At 53.7% G+C, this 16197-nt stretch overlaps 1 protein-coding gene across 2 annotated transcripts in view; it reads left to right on the top strand.

Moving 5' to 3' along the window:
- Positions 1-16197, top strand: part of SEC24D (SEC24 homolog D, COPII coat complex component) — a 69163-nt gene that overhangs the window by 26247 nt on the left and 26719 nt on the right. For both annotated transcript variants that reach the window (XM_070416896.1, XM_070416895.1), the window contains exon 8: positions 1689-1816. In XM_070416896.1, the coding sequence (XP_070272997.1) occupies positions 1689-1816 (128 nt within the window). The remainder of the gene's footprint in view (positions 1-1688; positions 1817-16197) is intronic.

Genomic DNA, 16197 nt, shown 5'->3' with positions numbered 1-16197 from the left:
CTGTGCTCGCCGCAGGGTGCCCCGTGAGAAGGAGGTCACACAGAACAGAGAGCATGGAGCACAGCGTCAGTCACCCAAGTACAGAGGCGGCTGTCGGCGAGGTCTCGCTCCGGGTGAGGGCAGTGCACCATCGCAGTCTCGGAGGGCTCTGTACGCTCACCGACGGGTGTGTTCGCTCGGGCCCTCCTTTGTCACCTTCCTCACTGCACGGACCTGCAGGGCGGCGTGGGCAGAGCGTAGGGCATTGACGCTGGAGATGTCGGCAGGCCGCGTTCCCGCCAGCTGTGCCTTTACAGCAGCCCCTTTAAGATTCTGGGTCTGTGCTCCCTCTGTTCAGCGAGGACGAGGAGCGCTGAGCTGTCACTGCCTGCGTGTCTGCTGTCACTGAGCCCACCTGGCAGCCTGGGGCGGGGTTGGTCCTCCCAGGAACAGAGTGTCCTGTTGTTTATGGCAGTGACAGTGCACCCTGATGAGGTCGGACACTCCGATGACAATATGCTGCTTATTCACCTACTCAGCCCCGGAAGTATAGCGTCCGTGTGTGAACAGCATTGTGTGTCCTCTCAGGGTTGTGGAGCCAGCCAGGGTCCAGGTGGGGGTCTCCCCTCCTCCAAGTCTACCCCTCAAGCTGTCCTCAGCACTGTCCAGGCAGCAGCTGGGACAGAGGGGCTTTGTGGGGAGCCTCCCACGCCTCACACACCTTTATGCCTCGCACACCTGCACGCTTGCACTCCTTGCACACCACACCTCTCACACCTGCACGCGTCGCACACCTGCACGCTTGCACTCCTTGCACACCTGCACACGAATCCAGGCTCCTCTCGCCTCTGCACCTCAGCATCACCCACCCTCGGTAACAAATGAGAATTGACAGCTGCCTCCTGGGAACCCCTCGCCTCCTCGGAGGCTTTGCTCGCTGGTACTTTTCACTGAGGCCCCTCGGCGACGGTTTAAAACGGCAGGCGCCGTCCTTAGCCAGGTGTGCACCCCCACAGCACTTCTCACCTTCCGAGGCCACGACTCCTCTGGGGGGTGAATATCGTCTGTGTCCTCCTCGGGGCCACCACACAGCTCATGTCTGAGGGTGGCGTTCTCTTCACCATAGTCTATTACAGACTTTAATCATTATTTAATTTCAAATTTTATTTTAGGAAAGTTATTCTAGAGATTCAAAGTAGTTTTCATGCCATGAAATAAATATAATTGGTTAGGAAACATTGTATATGAAAAATAGATTGAAGTGCTTTAAAACACATTCCTATTACCAGTAGAATTTTCATTTCTAGATTTGGTTTTCAGTTTCAGACTAACGTAATGAAATGGAATCCTATTGAGGAAGTGTCACCTGCTGACAGGACGTGGCCCAGGTGCTCAGCGCTCCGCAGCGGGGGAGCGGTTGGAAGGCGGGAGGGTGCTGCTCTGTGCTCTGTGCTCTGGGCCTTTGCTCTCAGCGCCCTGGGGTCTGCCCTCGGTGTGGGAACAGCAGTGAGAACCCTGTCTGCTGAGAGGGTGGTGGTGTGCGAGCAGCCGCAGTGCCCCTAGAGGCTGGATGGTGGAATTGCACAGTCCTCCTTTTTAGACACCATGAGGAACGTCTGACACACAGGCCATGCCTTACCCAGAAGCCCCTCCATGTGCTCACGTCCGGGTTTCAGAGCTGACCTTCCCTGTGCCTCTCACTCTTTCAGGCAACGCCAGTCCTCGCTACATCCGCTGCACGACCTACTGCTTCCCGTGCACGGCAGACATGGCCAAGCAGGCCCAGATCCCCTTGGCCGCCGTCATCACGCCCTTCGCCACAGTGCCTTCCAACGAGGTAAGAGTGAGGGAGCAGCAGTGCGGCCACCTGCGCGTCCCGGCGTTCTGCCTGTAGCGTTGTCTTCTTAGGCAGTATCTTGTATTGGAAACAGAAACTGGAACATGTGTAGTGCAAAAACACGTCGCCATTCAACCCGCTGTTCGTTAGGAAAACACAAAGCTGACAGGCTGCGCTGTGGGCATCCTGCATGCCAAGCACGGGTGGCCGGTCGCTTTCAGGCCTGCTGGAACGGTGCACGTGAGCCCCACACCCGCCGTGAGGCCTTAGTCCCCAGTGCAGGGCCGCTCTCTGGGATTCTGGGGAGGAGATAGCAGAGCCCAAGGCCCTGTCTTCCTGCGCCTGCTCACCAGTCCCTGGGCCAGACGCCCAGCAGTGCTGCCCAGTCTGCGTGATTGGGAAGCAGGAGCACATACATCTGCATGCTTCCCCTCGGAAGGGTGTCCTTAGTGCCTGGGCAAGTGGGGGAAGCACAAAGGGGGCTATTTAAGTTCCGATTCTAGGGCGCTGCTGGTGGGCCTGTGGTCCGCACGTCACCCTCCACGGCCGCCATTCCTCCTGCTGTGCCCCCGGTGGGCACCCACCTGCACACAGAGGCACAGGCCCTGGAGCAGAGCTGGTGGGGGTCTGGGGGGGAGAACAGCCGTACTTCCGGATGGAGCAGTGCTCCCCTAAGCCAGGCTGAACCCAGGTTCCTTTTGCTGCGCTAAAGGCAGGAGCCTCAGATTCTCTTCCCAATTTAAAGCTCTGCTTGGCCGTAATGGTCCTTGGAGGCCGGCTGGGCTAATGTGCACCTGAGCAGGGGGCGGGGCATCTGCGAGAGAGAAGATTCGTACCTGTCTCCGGGGCAGGCCAGCTGGTGGGGGGTATGTGGCATGGGGAAGGGAGGAGGGGCCTGCTTAAGTCACTTCAGGGAAGAAAGAGAAGCGAGACGGGCGTGTGGACATGGCTTTCCTCTCCTTTCGCTGTCCTGTGAGTGGGAGCGCTGCCCTCTCTCCTTTCGGGGAGTCGAGGGAATGGGCCTGTGCACGGCAGGGAGGAGGCACGGGGCTGTTCCTAGAAACCAGCCTTCTGTGCAGAAGGACACTCAGGACCGATGGCCCCAGAACCGTATGCAACGCTCCTCAGCTCCCTAAACCACGGCGCTGGGCGGGAAAGTGGCCGAGCTATGATGGCGAGAGCTGCTTCCAGGTCCCCCGCGCACGCTCAGCTCGACTGGTGACCACATACTGATCCTCGGTCCACAGTCCATCTATTGTGACGTGTTCCAAAGCAGACGGCAGATGTCAGCGCACTCCCTCTGAGTACCTCAGCAGGCACACCACAGCCAGAGTTAATATTTGCTTACAGATCCCTTTTCCTTCTGAGGCGAGATTCACTCACCGTGAAGGAACGTATCTTAAGTAAACGTTTCACTGAACTTGGCAGACGCACGCACTGTGTAAGCCACGCTCCTGTTATGTGCAGGGGCACCGGCACCGCGTGCTCCCCCAGCAGCCTCCCCTCCCACAGCCCCCCTGGGGCCATTGTTCTCATTTGTCCCCAGGTCGGTTTTCCTAGTTTAGGTCCCACCCAGAGGCCGCACCCTGCGCTGCGTCAGTCCCTCACTCAGCAGCTGAGGGGGGACACGGTGGCGTGCAGGGATGGCCGGCCCTTCCTCACTGCTGCCGAGTGGTCACCATGGCTGCCTGGCTTCTCCGCTCACGGTGGACACCTGGGCTATGAATGCAGCCTCTGTCCCTGTTCTCGTGCAAGTTGTCCTGTGGACACACCCCTTCTCTCTGGTTGGTGCCTGCAAGTGACTGCTGGCTCCTGGTACATGATTGTTCACTTCCAGCATTTTCCAGAGTGGCCACACCATTTACAGTTTGAATAGCATTTAAATTTGTGTTTCTCTGCAGTAAGTGACTTGCTTATTTTTATGTCTAGTGAAACGTTAGGCCTTCATTCCTTGTCTGACTAATATTGCCATCGTTACTGCAATTTAGAAAAAGATACCCTTTAAGATTTCCTGATTTGGCATCGATCAAAAAGATTTACTTAGTACATCACACTTTTCTTTTTAAAGTTTTGGTTCTTGTTTAACGGAACCTTTTAAAGCTTGTCGTTGTGTTAGCAGCGGCCTGTACAAATACACCTCACCCGGCAGTTATGACCGGAGAGCGCCCTGCGAGCCTCGGCGTGGAGAGGTGTGCTGGTGCTGAGCGCGTACCTGTGTCTCCGTGGCTTAATATTTCATTTTCCTGAAATGGTACTTTGTTGGTATGTGTTTTAAGTGAAACCTATGCCCACGTTCAATATAATTAACTATGAAATACTCCACGTAACCACCTGGCTAGCTGATAAGCTCCTTGTTCCGTACCCGTGGTTGTATTTCTGATGCCGTATTGTGAGAACTGAGGTAGAAATAGTGTAAATTTCCAGCGCAGAGGAGTGAAGATTAGACTTCATTTAATTTCGCATTTTCTCTAAGATGGGAAATCGTCGCCTTTTGGGCAATTGCACGCCTCTAACTGTACATGGAATTGAGTCGTGTCACCTAGAAACCGGGTGGCAGGGCTTCACTCCACCTGCGACTGGGTGGGAGTGTCTCTGTGTGTTTAGATCACAGACGGATCGCACAGTCAGAGCCATTTCCGTTCACGTGGAATCAGGTCAGTGCAGAGGCCCTTCACCAAGACTGTCCGTCCCTGGTTCACGTCCCTCCCACGCTCTCTGCAAGCCCCAGCCTGGGCGTTGGAGAGCCTCCTGCCCGGGACCTGGGAAATGGACAGGCAGTCGCTTCCCAGTGTGAGAAGGCTCTGCTGAGGGTGCCCTCGGCTGGGGTTCAGGTGCAGGCCAGCTCCTCATCACAACTTAATGAAGACATTGTCCTGTTAGGAAGGATGTTTAAAGCCTTTACCCTCAGTGGTTGTGCCTGTCCCGATAGAATCAGTAGATATGAGGACGATGCATTGGGAAGAAAGGAAGGATGTCAAAGACCTGGCGGACGGGGTTGACAAGAGGCAAAGGCTGTCCGAGAATAAACCCAGCCCTGTCATCACACCGGCGTGGGGCTCCCTGCCCCCGTCACCTGCAGTGGGGCTTGCTCCTGCCTCACTCCTGGCCAGGCCTGCTGGACGGACCAGCCTGGCTCTGCAGAGCTCACGCCGTGGGTAACACTCGCAGGAACGAAACTGCCGCCTCTCGGGTTGGTCTGTACCCTTCATCCTTTTGGGGAGCCGACAGCTGGTGCAGCTGTGTTAGCGGTTTTATGGAGGCAGCGACTCCACGGCTGGCGAGTCGTGGTGCTGCTGGCACTCAAAGTCCAGCCCAAGCCCCTGGCACGTCGGCTTGAATGAGCTGGTTGGGCTTTTATCTGGATAAATACGTGGCTGGTGGTCCTTCTGCTGGTGGTGGGTCCAACAGTGGCCTCGTGCTCTGGCAGGCTTGCGCGCTGTCTCCTGGGGTCCCTCCTACACCTCCTGGAAGTCCTGGACTCCAGGCCACTGCGCAGTCCTGGAGGGCAAAGAGCATCAGAACCTGGCGGTGGCTGGGCATGCAGCAGGCTGGGCATGCAGCAGGCTGGGCACGCAGAGGGCTGGGCACGCAGCAGGCTGGGCAACCAGAGGGCTGAGCAACCAGAGGGCTGGGCATGCAGCAGGTGGAGATCCGGTGGAGTAAATGCACTCATCAGGCCCAGATAGACATTTAAGCGGCAAAGACGAGCCAAACTGCAGGACGCTGGCTGATCCCACGGGGTTCAGGCCTCTTAATTAACATTCCCAGCACGGGAATCTTCATTGTCCACCTGCTCAGTGGTGGTCTGTTGGAGGGCATGTCGCTGGTGAAGTAACCATCTTTACGGTTTTGGCTGTCTTGTTTCATACTTTACGTGACCACAGACACCACTGTTCACCTCTCCGTGGGCAAAGGAAAATCACTCGAGAGGTCACAGGTGCCTTCCACCACAGGGGAATGAGAGAGGTCACCCTCGTCATGAAGAGCGGAGCAGCACAACCAGAAGGAAGACATTTCAGAAACCAGTGAACTGACCACTTTCTCCAAAGCACAGGAGTAACAAGGGGACAGGGGACTGGAGCCAGGAGGCGACTCCAGTTAGGTCCTCACTGTGCCCGCGCCGTGGCCTCGGGCCGCATTGCCAGGGAGAACTCTGGCTCCGATGGCCTAACACCTAGGAGTCATACCGGCCTGCTGCCTACCCTCTGTCTTCACTCTTTCTTGGGCAAACAGCTTGGAGACCACGTGCTCATCACACACCCTTTACGTTATTATTGCGCAACCCGACCAGAGTCGTTCCCTCTACGCTCTACTTTAGTATAAGGAATCCTGAGTGGCCCGGCCGGCGGGGCTCAGTGGTTGAGCATTGACCTATGAACCAGGAGGTCACAGTTTGAGTCCCAGTCAGGGCACATGCCCAGGTTGTGGGCTCGATCCCCAGTGTGGGGCGTGCAGGAGGCAGCCGATCCATGATTCCCTCTCATCATTGATGTTTCTCTCTCTCCCCTTCTCTCTTCCTCTCCCTCTCTCTCTGAGGTCAATAAAAATATTTTTTTAAAAAAGAGCCCCCGAGTGTATTATCCACGCAAAGAGCACATGCAGGTGGTGAGCCTGTGCGTGTGTACAGGCAGTTCAGGCTTCGCTTTCTGACACGTGGGCTCTGAAGTGAGCCGATGGGGCAGGTGCTCTGTCCTGTAAAGAGCTTAAAGGAGCCGTGACTCTCAGTATTGTTGAGGTGCAGCCTCAGAAGCCCCAGGCCGCTTTCCATACACAGTGTCCGCTTCCACCGAGGCTGTGCAGGCGTCACCGTAAGCTGGGGGAGAGAGTGCTGGCCTCGCATAGAAGCAGGGCTTGAGCATCGCACTGAACAGACAGCAACACGTGCAGTTTCTATAGAGACGGCTGTACCCCTGAAGGGCCCCGTTTGTGCAGCTGGGAAAAGCCCCGGGGAAGGCAGGCGTCCAGGGCAGAATAGCGCCCCTTTTCCGACGGGGTTAACTGCAGGGGTGCAGGGACAGTCCATCTGTCAGGGCAAAGGTCATTAGAACCCAATTTTAATTGAGTTTATTTATTTATATATATATTTTTTATTGATTTTAGAGAGGACTGGAGAGGGAGAGAGAAACATCAATGATGAGAGAGAATCATGGATTGGCTGCCTCTTGCACGCCTCCTACTGGAGGTCGAGCCTGCAACCCCGGCATGTGCCCTGACCGGGAATCGAACCTGGGACCCTTCAGTCCACAGGCTGACGCTCTATTCACTGAGCCACACCCGCTAGGGCTTCAGTTACACGTTAGAAGCTAAATGCACCAAGCTTACACAGAGTTATTCTTGTAAATCTTTATTTTTTGTTAAATGAGAATAACTTCGGGAGAAACAAGAATAAAGAAGGAAGCCCTCTGCCTCAGTTTAACTTTAGCGACTGCAGGGGGTGTGCGGCCTCCCTGGGCAGACGCCGCAGCAGCGAGGGCCGCGGGGAGGCGACCCTTCACAGCCTCTTGCTGTCGTGCCATCAGCTGTACGGCCCGCATCTTCTCACGCTTTCACATTCTAGACAGGGCTATGTTTTATTAGCAGCGACTTCTTAGGGTTATGTCATGTTCTACCGGAAGACAGGGTGGTGTTTCTTATAATTAACGGAAAGTTAGAGCCTGGGAAATACACTTTTTATACCTGCGTCATGATTGCTGACTTTAGTCACATTTGGTGGATATTTAAGTAGCACAAGGGCTTCAAGTGCATGTAGCTGATGTGCCCCCTTAGTGATCCAGTCTGAGGTAGTAAAGTAATGCTTTAGAGATGGAAGGCTTCCGAGGCATCAGGTGCTCACTGAGTAAAAGCCAAAGAGGTTATCAGCCCTACTTGTAAGAAGGAAGGAAGGAAGAGAAGGGGGAGGGGAGGAGGGGGGAGGGGGGAGGGGAGAGAAGGAAGGCCTGGGCAGCCTTAGCTTGCAGTGGTGCCGGCAGTGCCGGTGAGGCAGTGCGGGTGCGGCCGTGCGGGTGCCAGTGAGGCAGTGTGGGTGCCAGTACAGCAGTGTGGGTGCCAGTACAGCAGTGCGGGTGAGTCAGTGCGGGTGAGGCAGTGCGGGTGAGTCAGTGTGGGTGAGGCAGTGCGGGTAAGGCAGTGAGGGTGCGGCAGCGCAGGTGCGGGCAGCGTGGGTGCGGCAGGTGTGCGGGATGCGGCAGAGTGAAGGATGGTTTGTCTGGGTTCTGCTGGGTGGGGGGGCAGGCAGCGGGGCAGGATCTGATGAGGTGGGGCCTGTGCAGAGGGTGCTGCCTCCCAGCAGTGCCCCCTTGGCAACATCACCTCACGTTCTGAGACTCCTTTCTCTCGTAAATAAAATTATAACATCACTTAACTTCACTAAATTAAAAAATTGTTAAAAAATAAAATAAGCTGGTATAGAAATGATACTCTTACCATCATCTTAATCATTATTACATGTATTAGCTATACAGTATTAAATTCCTCCATGAAACTTTATTAACCAGCAATCATTGCTTTTGGGTGTCCACTATGTACAGGAGAAGCATGGAAACCACAGTCATTCACATTTACCTGCAGTGTGTACGTTTAGTGGGACGCTAACTGCTCTCGGCGATGCCGGCAGCTGCCTAACTCACGTAAGGAGGCGGCAGAAACTGGTGCGCATGCCACAGTTTACATCATATGTTAGCAGAAAGAGTTCGCCACTCATTCACATTTTTAAAAAAACAGGCATGGTATCTGTGTTTCCAAACTGTATCACTAGTTTCTGTTTTTGTTATTCAACTGATAAGCACCCAGCTCTATATAAACACTAGTGGCCTGGTGCACGGATTCGTGCACATTGAAAGGAAATGAATCAGAAGAAAGATTCGTGCGGTAATTACGTTACTGCAAAAAATTACATGTCAAAATAGTATATATAATATCTATAATAATAAAAGCGTAATATGCTAATTAGACTGGACAGTCGAATGACCTTCCAGACGACCTTTCAGATGAAGCTGCGGCTGCGAGGGCAGAGGCAGCCACCGGGGCTGTGAGGGCCAAGCTCCTTGCACGAATTTTGTGCATCGGGCCTCTAGTAGTATAAAACTAAAACACACATGCGATCGGTGCCAGTGAGCACTTTGTATGTATCACACATGCGTGAGTCAACGGTTATTTTTAAATTGCCAGTGTGCGCCATATCTACCGGTTGGTCGGTTGGGTGGTCGATGAATAAATTGCAATGTGGTTCAGGTTGAATGTCAACAAAAGCAACCAAATTCATGATCGACAATGACAGATCGAAACACACGTGTGTGATTGGCACCAGTGAGAGCTTTACATGTATTGTACATGCGCAAGTCAACATTTATTTTTAAATTGCCAGTGTGTGTCATATGTACTGATTGGTTGGTCAGACAGGTGGACGGTCAGTCACTTAGCCTTTTATATATATAAACTAGAGGCCCGGTGCATGAAATTTGTGCACTGGGGCACGCACGTGGGTGGGGGGCGTCCCTCAGCCTGGCCTGCACCCTCTAACAGTCTGAGAGCCCTCGGGGGATGTCCAATTACCGCGGAGGCGGGAGAGGCTCCCACCACCACCGCTGCGCTCGCCAGCCATGAGCCCAGCTCAGGGCTTCTGGCTGGGTAGTTCTCCCCCTGTGGGAGCACACTGACCACCAGGGGACAGCTCCTGCATTGAGCGTCTGCCCCCTGGTGGTCAGTGCGCATCATAGCAACTGGTCATTCCGCTGTTCGGTTGATTTGCATATTAGCCTTTTATTATATAGGACTAGAGGCCCGGTGCACAAAAATTTGTGCACTCGGGGGGGGGGGGGGTCCCTCAGCCCGGCTTGTGCCCTCTCACAGTCTGGGACCCCTCGGGAGATAACGACCTGCTGGCTTAGGCCTGCTCCCGGGTGGCAGAGGGCAGGCCCAATCCTTAGGTGCAGCCCCTGGTCGGGCTCAGAGCAGGGCCGATTGGGGAGTTGGGGCACCGGCCCCTGTCATGCACAGAGCAGGGCGGATCGGGAGGTTGTGATGCCACCCCTAGTCATGCTCAGGGTAGAGCTGATTGGGGGGTTGGGGCATCGCCCCCTGTCACACTCAAGGCAGGGTCGATGGGGAGGTTGCGGCGCCACCGCGTCACGTACATAGCAGGGCCCATCAGGGGGTTGGGGCGCTGCCCCCTGTCACTCACAGAGCAGGGCCGATCAGGGGGTGAGAGCTCCCCCGTGTCATGCACAGAGTAGGGCCGAAAGGGGAGTTGGGGCACCGCCCCCTGTCACACACAGAGCAGGGTGGATCAGGGGGTTGGGGCACCGCCCTCTATCACCCACAGAGCAGGGCCGATCAGGGGGTTGGGGCGCCGTCACTGTCACACTCAGGGCAGGGCCGATGGGTAGGTTATGGCTCTACCCCGTCACACACAGAGCAGGGCCCGTGGGGGGGGGGGTGTTGGGATGCCACACCCTGTCACACACAGAGCCACAGGGCAATCAGGGGGTTGGGGAGCTCCCCTCTATCAGGCACAGAGCAGGGCTGATCAGGGGGTTGGGGAGCTCCCCTCTATCAGACACAGAGCAGGGCTGATCAGGGGGTTGGGGCGCCTCCCCCTTTCACGAACAGAGCAGGGCAGATAGGGAGGTTGTGGCCCCGCCCCCTGTCACACACAGAGCCGCTGGACGATCAGGGGGTTTGGTCGCTGCCCCCTGTCACGCTGATCCTGGTGCTGGGAGGCATATTACCCTTTTACTATATAGGATAGTACCCTGGTGCACGGGTGGGGGCCAGCTGGTTTGCCCTGAAGGGTGTCCTGAATCAGGGTGGGGGTCCCGCTTGGGTGCCTGGCCAGCCTGGATGAGGGGATGATGGCTGTTTGCAGCTGGTCACACCCCCTTCAGGGTGGGGGTCCCCACTGGGGTACCTGGCCAGTCTGGGTGAGGGGCTGAGGGCTGTTTTCAGGCTGGTGGGTGACTGAAGCTCCCAACCTCTCCTTTTTTTCTTTTTTTTTTTTTTATTCTGGGCCAGCTTTAGCTCTGAGGCTTGGCTCCAGCTCTGAGGCCTCGGCTGCTGAAAGCAGGTATCTGGTTTGTTCGGGTTCTATAATCGAAACACTGTTTCAACTCCAGCTCTGAGGTCCGGGCTGGCTGAAAGCAGGTTTCTGGGGTTTTGTTTAGCTTCTATATTTGTTACAGTGTTTTAAACTGCAAGCTCAGAGGCCGGCAGCAGCAGGCGGGGAACGTTGGAGTCCTCCATCACTGAAGCAAGCAAGCCTCCTGTTAGCTTCAAGCTGCCTGGCTGCTAGCTGCCATCTTGGCTGGCAGTTAATTTGCATATCGCCCTGATTAGCCAATGGAAGGGTAGTGGAGGTACGGCTAATTACCATGTTTCTCTTTTATTAGATAGGATTGTACGGCTTTTGTGGTTTCATTCAGTCTTCATGGGCATTGGTGTCCTGTTCTTTTAGCCTAGTTGATTTCTATTCAACCTCTAGATTTCAGTCCAAGGTCCTGTCCTAGGAGAGTTTGCCATGCACCTCACAGTGCACCCCTCAGCTCTGGACACCCCATCACAGTTGGTAGTTTTGTGTTTGTGCACTTGGATGTGTCTTTCTCCCACTGGATCCTCTGAGGGTAGGACACCTATTGCTTCCCAGACCTTCAGCAGCTCCTGGGCCATTTCTGCGCTAGATAAACATTTGACCCTTTCATGGCACAATATCGTTTGTGTGTGGAAGTAAACGAGGATTTTGGGGAGAAGTAATGTGATGATATTCTCACCATAGGGCTCTATGCACAAACATCTATTGAGCATCGACTTTGTACGAATGCTCTTTGATCTGAATGAGTTACACAGTCAGCAAGGGAACTGGCCACCCGGAGCCAAGCTGAGCAGGACCTGCATTTCTGAGTCATCTCCATCCAGGCATCTGCCATTTAGTTCAATTTCCAGGTTGTAGATCAAAGAAAATATTTTATTTCCTACACACATGCTCTTATGGAAAACAGCCTTTGGGAGCCTAACTGCCAGACAGACAGCTGTGACGAGGGCAACAGTTGCTTAAAGAATTTCCTGGACAGTAAGATTCTGCATATGTTTGTTCCTTTCAATATCATCACACTATAAATGTGGAGATACATACATGTTGTAAGAGAGAAAGGGGGAGAGGATATGTAAACATACATATAAAACAAGATTAAAATCTTGGAAATGTTCATTATTTTTGAAAAATCAGGTCATCATTGGCTTTCTTGAATAGTATTTCTGCAAAATGCAGGTAAAACGGAAGAGCCGTCGTTATGAAATCTAGTGTGTGCAGCTCACGGGCCTCGTCCACACGAAGGTCACGTCCCTTACCCTAGTGGAGCCGTCGTTGGCGGGTTGGAGTGTATCGGATGGAACATGGGAACGAGATTTAGGTTTCCACCCTCTGTTGTCTTATATGCTTTAAAAAGTTTTGAAAAACTCTATTTACTTCAAACATAATCTTGTCAACATTTCTCCTTTCTTAAGGAAAAAGGATAAAAAATGTGTATTAGCTCATACATATCAACGTTTATTATTTCCTGATAGATTAAGAAGTCATCTTCCCTTCTAGCTCACTACTGATATATAGTAACAAATAAATGTAGTCATTTCCCCAGATGCTGTTGCATTGGGCACACTTCTTTTTTTTTTAATTAAATTTTTTTCTTCAACTTTTTTTCGACTCTGTGTTTGAGTCTTTCCTCCAAATGGTGTTTGGCTATTTGCTCAAAGCAAATTCATTCACAGAAGGCGATTTGCTGTCACTTAGAGAGGCCCCCCAGGGACAGTGACCAGCCGGTGGCTCGGGGACAGGGGGGCCTGCAGGCTCAGCGGCGGCTCCCACCCCAGACCAGCTCAGGAAAAGCTGCAGATGTTTTGCATAAATGTGGCGCTTCCCAAGCTGTCAGCTCTGAAAGGAAATGGTAGTGGGATTTTCCTGTGATACTTTTTATAGAATCAGTTTTATAATTGTATACTCACACCTGGATTTAGGAATGTTTGAAACTGTCTTACACACCATAACCTGGGCAATATCCCAGTGCTGCTGGTGTGAGCGTTTGTTTCTAAGCAGTGCCCGCTTTTATAAGGGACTGCCATGCAGTAAGAACCTCACTCGAGGAGAGACCGACAGAGACCTGGCGGGTCAGGGCCACCGGCCCCGCTCGCTGCCCTGCCTGGGTAGGCTCTCTGCGGAGCACGGCCTCCCTGCTCTCTCCTCAGCTCATGGGCCAGCCTCCCAGCCTCCTCCCTGTCCCCGCTCCTTCCTGCCTCACCTGCTCGCACTGATCGGAACCGCCCGGCTCTGCCCTGGGAAGTATGACTTCTAGAAACGCCGTCTCTTCCTTAACAGAAGCCTCTGTTGGCGAGGGCTGGCTCCAGCAGGAAGCCATGTCGACAGGAAAGGATGGAAACATGTTCTCAAGTGCCGCGAACACTCCAAGTAGCAGGAGGTTAATTTTCTGGACATAAGAAAATGCACAGCTTTAGAGTAGCAAGGGCCAACTGAAAACATCCCTGAAAAGCATAAATACAGCCCTAGAATGAACATGGCACATTGAGTGTTCCATTGTCAGGCCGTTTCTTTTTAGAAGGCGGATGACAGGATTGTAAAAAAGGCATTTGGAAAATATTCTTTCATGCCGGGCTTGTCATTGCAAAAACTCGAACAAAACCGCAGGCCTGTGACCGCTGTGCAGGGCCTCTCGTGGCCGCCCGTGGCTGTCCGGGCCTCCCGTGGCCACTCGTGGCCGTCCGTGGCTGTCCGTGGCTGTCTGTGGGGGCGGGCAGGGGTCACACGCGGTGAAGCTGAAAGTGGACACTCGCGCCTGCCCTGCCCTCCCCCGTTGAAACGTCCGCAGTCAGTGAGGCCCATGAGGTCCCTGCCAACTCTCCCTCTTGATTCGGGCATCACCCCGGGTGCCCCTCTGCTCCTCTGCCTCAGACCTGAGCGTCTGAGCGTCTGAGGTGTCGTGGGTGGTAGCTCATCCCAGGCTCGGGCTCTGTTCCTGTGCTCTGCTCCCTGCTCCCACTCACCTCCAGCCCCGGGGACCGGGCCCTGGCTGGCTCCCCTGGGGCAGGTGCGAGGGGCAGCCGCCCTCCAGCCCAGAGCACTGCATGCAGAGCCGCAGCCGACGCCAGCCCGCGCTGTCACCCGCATCCAGCTCGGGACCATGTCACGGTGGCAGGTCTTCTTGCTGCAAGTCTGATCGGATTTGGGAGCCACCGTGGCCAGAAGTCTCTCCCGTCACTTGCAGGGTCTGGCTGGGCTGCTCTGCCGGCCTCGGCCAGTGGACTCTTGATGCGGGTCCCGGGCGGTGGCTCTCCTGGAGACGGCGGGGGTCGGAAGGGAGAGAAGAGGGAAGGGAAGAGAAGTGTACGTTCAAAATGCAGAACACGGATCTTTTCAAAATCAGTGAACAAGGGTGAGGTCACCTCCTGTGATTTGGGGCTGCCCTCCCGACAGGCCGCGGTTTCCCTACATAAACTATTGTCAACGCTTTTTTCAAGACAAGTCCAGCTCCTTAATCGTGTGATGGTAATAGCTGACGTAAGTTCAGTTACATGCTGTTAGACCTACATAAAGTGAATATGGCATCGTTAACTTGAGTATTTTATTACTGGGGAAATTGTAGTTTTCATTTTTAGCTGTACAGCGCCACCTAGTGGATTTGTGTTCATCAGCTTTTAATATTTAGCTGCCTTTGCTGCTCATCACTTCTCTAAAACACAGACTCTGCAAGATTTCTGTGGCAAGGCTTTTTCTTAGTTACATAGCTGCCCAGACAAAAACACAGAGGTTACACACCTCCCTGCGGGATCCCGGCAGGGTGTGCGCATCGCTCTGCGCACAGTGCTCGCTCTGAAATCCGTCGGTGAGCATTGCCTTCTGAGCTAGAGAGAACTCTTACTCGTGACGATTTCCCCGCTGTCCTCTCTACACCGAGCTATGCTGCTGATTGCATCATTGCTTGCTGCTGTGTTTAATGTCCTGGGCCATAGGCCCAGTACCGACTGCACAAATGTTAGGTTGCCTGGGAGAATGGCAGGAAGACTTAGGAAACTGATACTATCAATAATAATAAAAGCGCAACATGCTAATCAGACCGGACAGCCGAACAACCTTCCAGACGCAGGGGGCTGCGAGGGCCAAGCCCCTTGCACAAATTTCGTGCATCGGGCCTCTGATATTAAAATAATAAAACTTTCAAAATTGCGTTAGTATCCCAAGAAGTTACTGGTTGATACGTATTGTTGTCTGCTCGTTCACATGGAAAAGTAGCCAAAAGTGTTCTGTTCTGTTTTGTTTTGTTGTGAACTCACTTATTTCATCTTCACACTGAGCCCATTTCTCAGTGAATTATATTCTCTCTTGTGGCCTCAAATCCACCGTGATTTTATTATACGTGCACAAAAGGAGACACTTTACCCAATTAGAGCATCTTAATTAAAATTAGTACCGACATACCGTTGGCAGCCCTGGTGATCCAAACACAAGCACAGGACCAGACAGCGTGGCTCCCTCCCCTGCTCAGCTCCCCTGCTCCAGCCTGTCCACGCTGGGGGCTCCGCCTCAGAACAGACTGCGATCGCCATGGGGGTTTGGTCCAGTGTCCGCTCTGTCCACTGAAGCGAAGCACAGAAAAGAGGGAGCAGGCAGGAAGGCACTAGAGGCCAAAGTGTTTTATTTTAAAAAATTATAAAATCTGAAAATACTCCTGAAGTAAATATGACAAAATGTCCTTGGTAAGGAAAAGACCAGCTTTTGGGGAGAATGTTTGGGGAAGGGTGATGTTTACAAAAATCGGTGGACACTGCAGGGGAACCCAGCAGAGGGGAGACTGGCTGTGTGAGCGCCTGCTCACTGCAGGGGAGCCCAGCGGGTCTGGAGACGGAGCAGCCTCTGCAGGAGCAGGCGCTGCGCCCGCCCTGGGCCCCCAGAAAACAAACACTTGAAAGCTTTTAACATTCCTGGCGGTCACCTCGTTGTCTGAAGACCTTCCTTACCTATCCATCACCTCGTTTCCCAGAGAGAAGGGGCAGAATGCGGGTGTGCTTCCCAGCCGAGCAGTCATCACTGGACTCTGGTTCCTAGACTCCTCTCCAGGTCTGCAGGCCCGCATCTGCCAGGCCTGGGATGTTTAGGTGTCAGTTGCAGACAATTGCACAGTGATTTAGGCTGGGCCTGCCTTTGAGTAAATCCTAGCAGCAAGAATAAGGTTCATCTTGCTGGCGTTGCCTCTGCTTTGCCTAGCAAATAACTGCATCCGACGTTGTCCCTGCGGTCTCTCGGGGCGTTGGTGGTGGCCTTCGAGTGTTTTGAAAACAAAAGGAGAAGAGTAGACTTGACGGATGCGTACAGATGGCAGACTTTC

The sequence above is a fragment of the Myotis yumanensis genome, unplaced genomic scaffold (genome assembly GCF_028538775.1).
Source record: "Myotis yumanensis isolate MYYU_CA2020_CCGP unplaced genomic scaffold, mMyoYum1.0.hap1 SCAF_5, whole genome shotgun sequence".
NCBI lineage: Eukaryota > Metazoa > Chordata > Mammalia > Chiroptera > Vespertilionidae > Myotis > Myotis yumanensis.
Note: the sequence above shows the minus strand (reverse complement) of the source record. Positions and strands in the feature narration are given on the sequence as shown.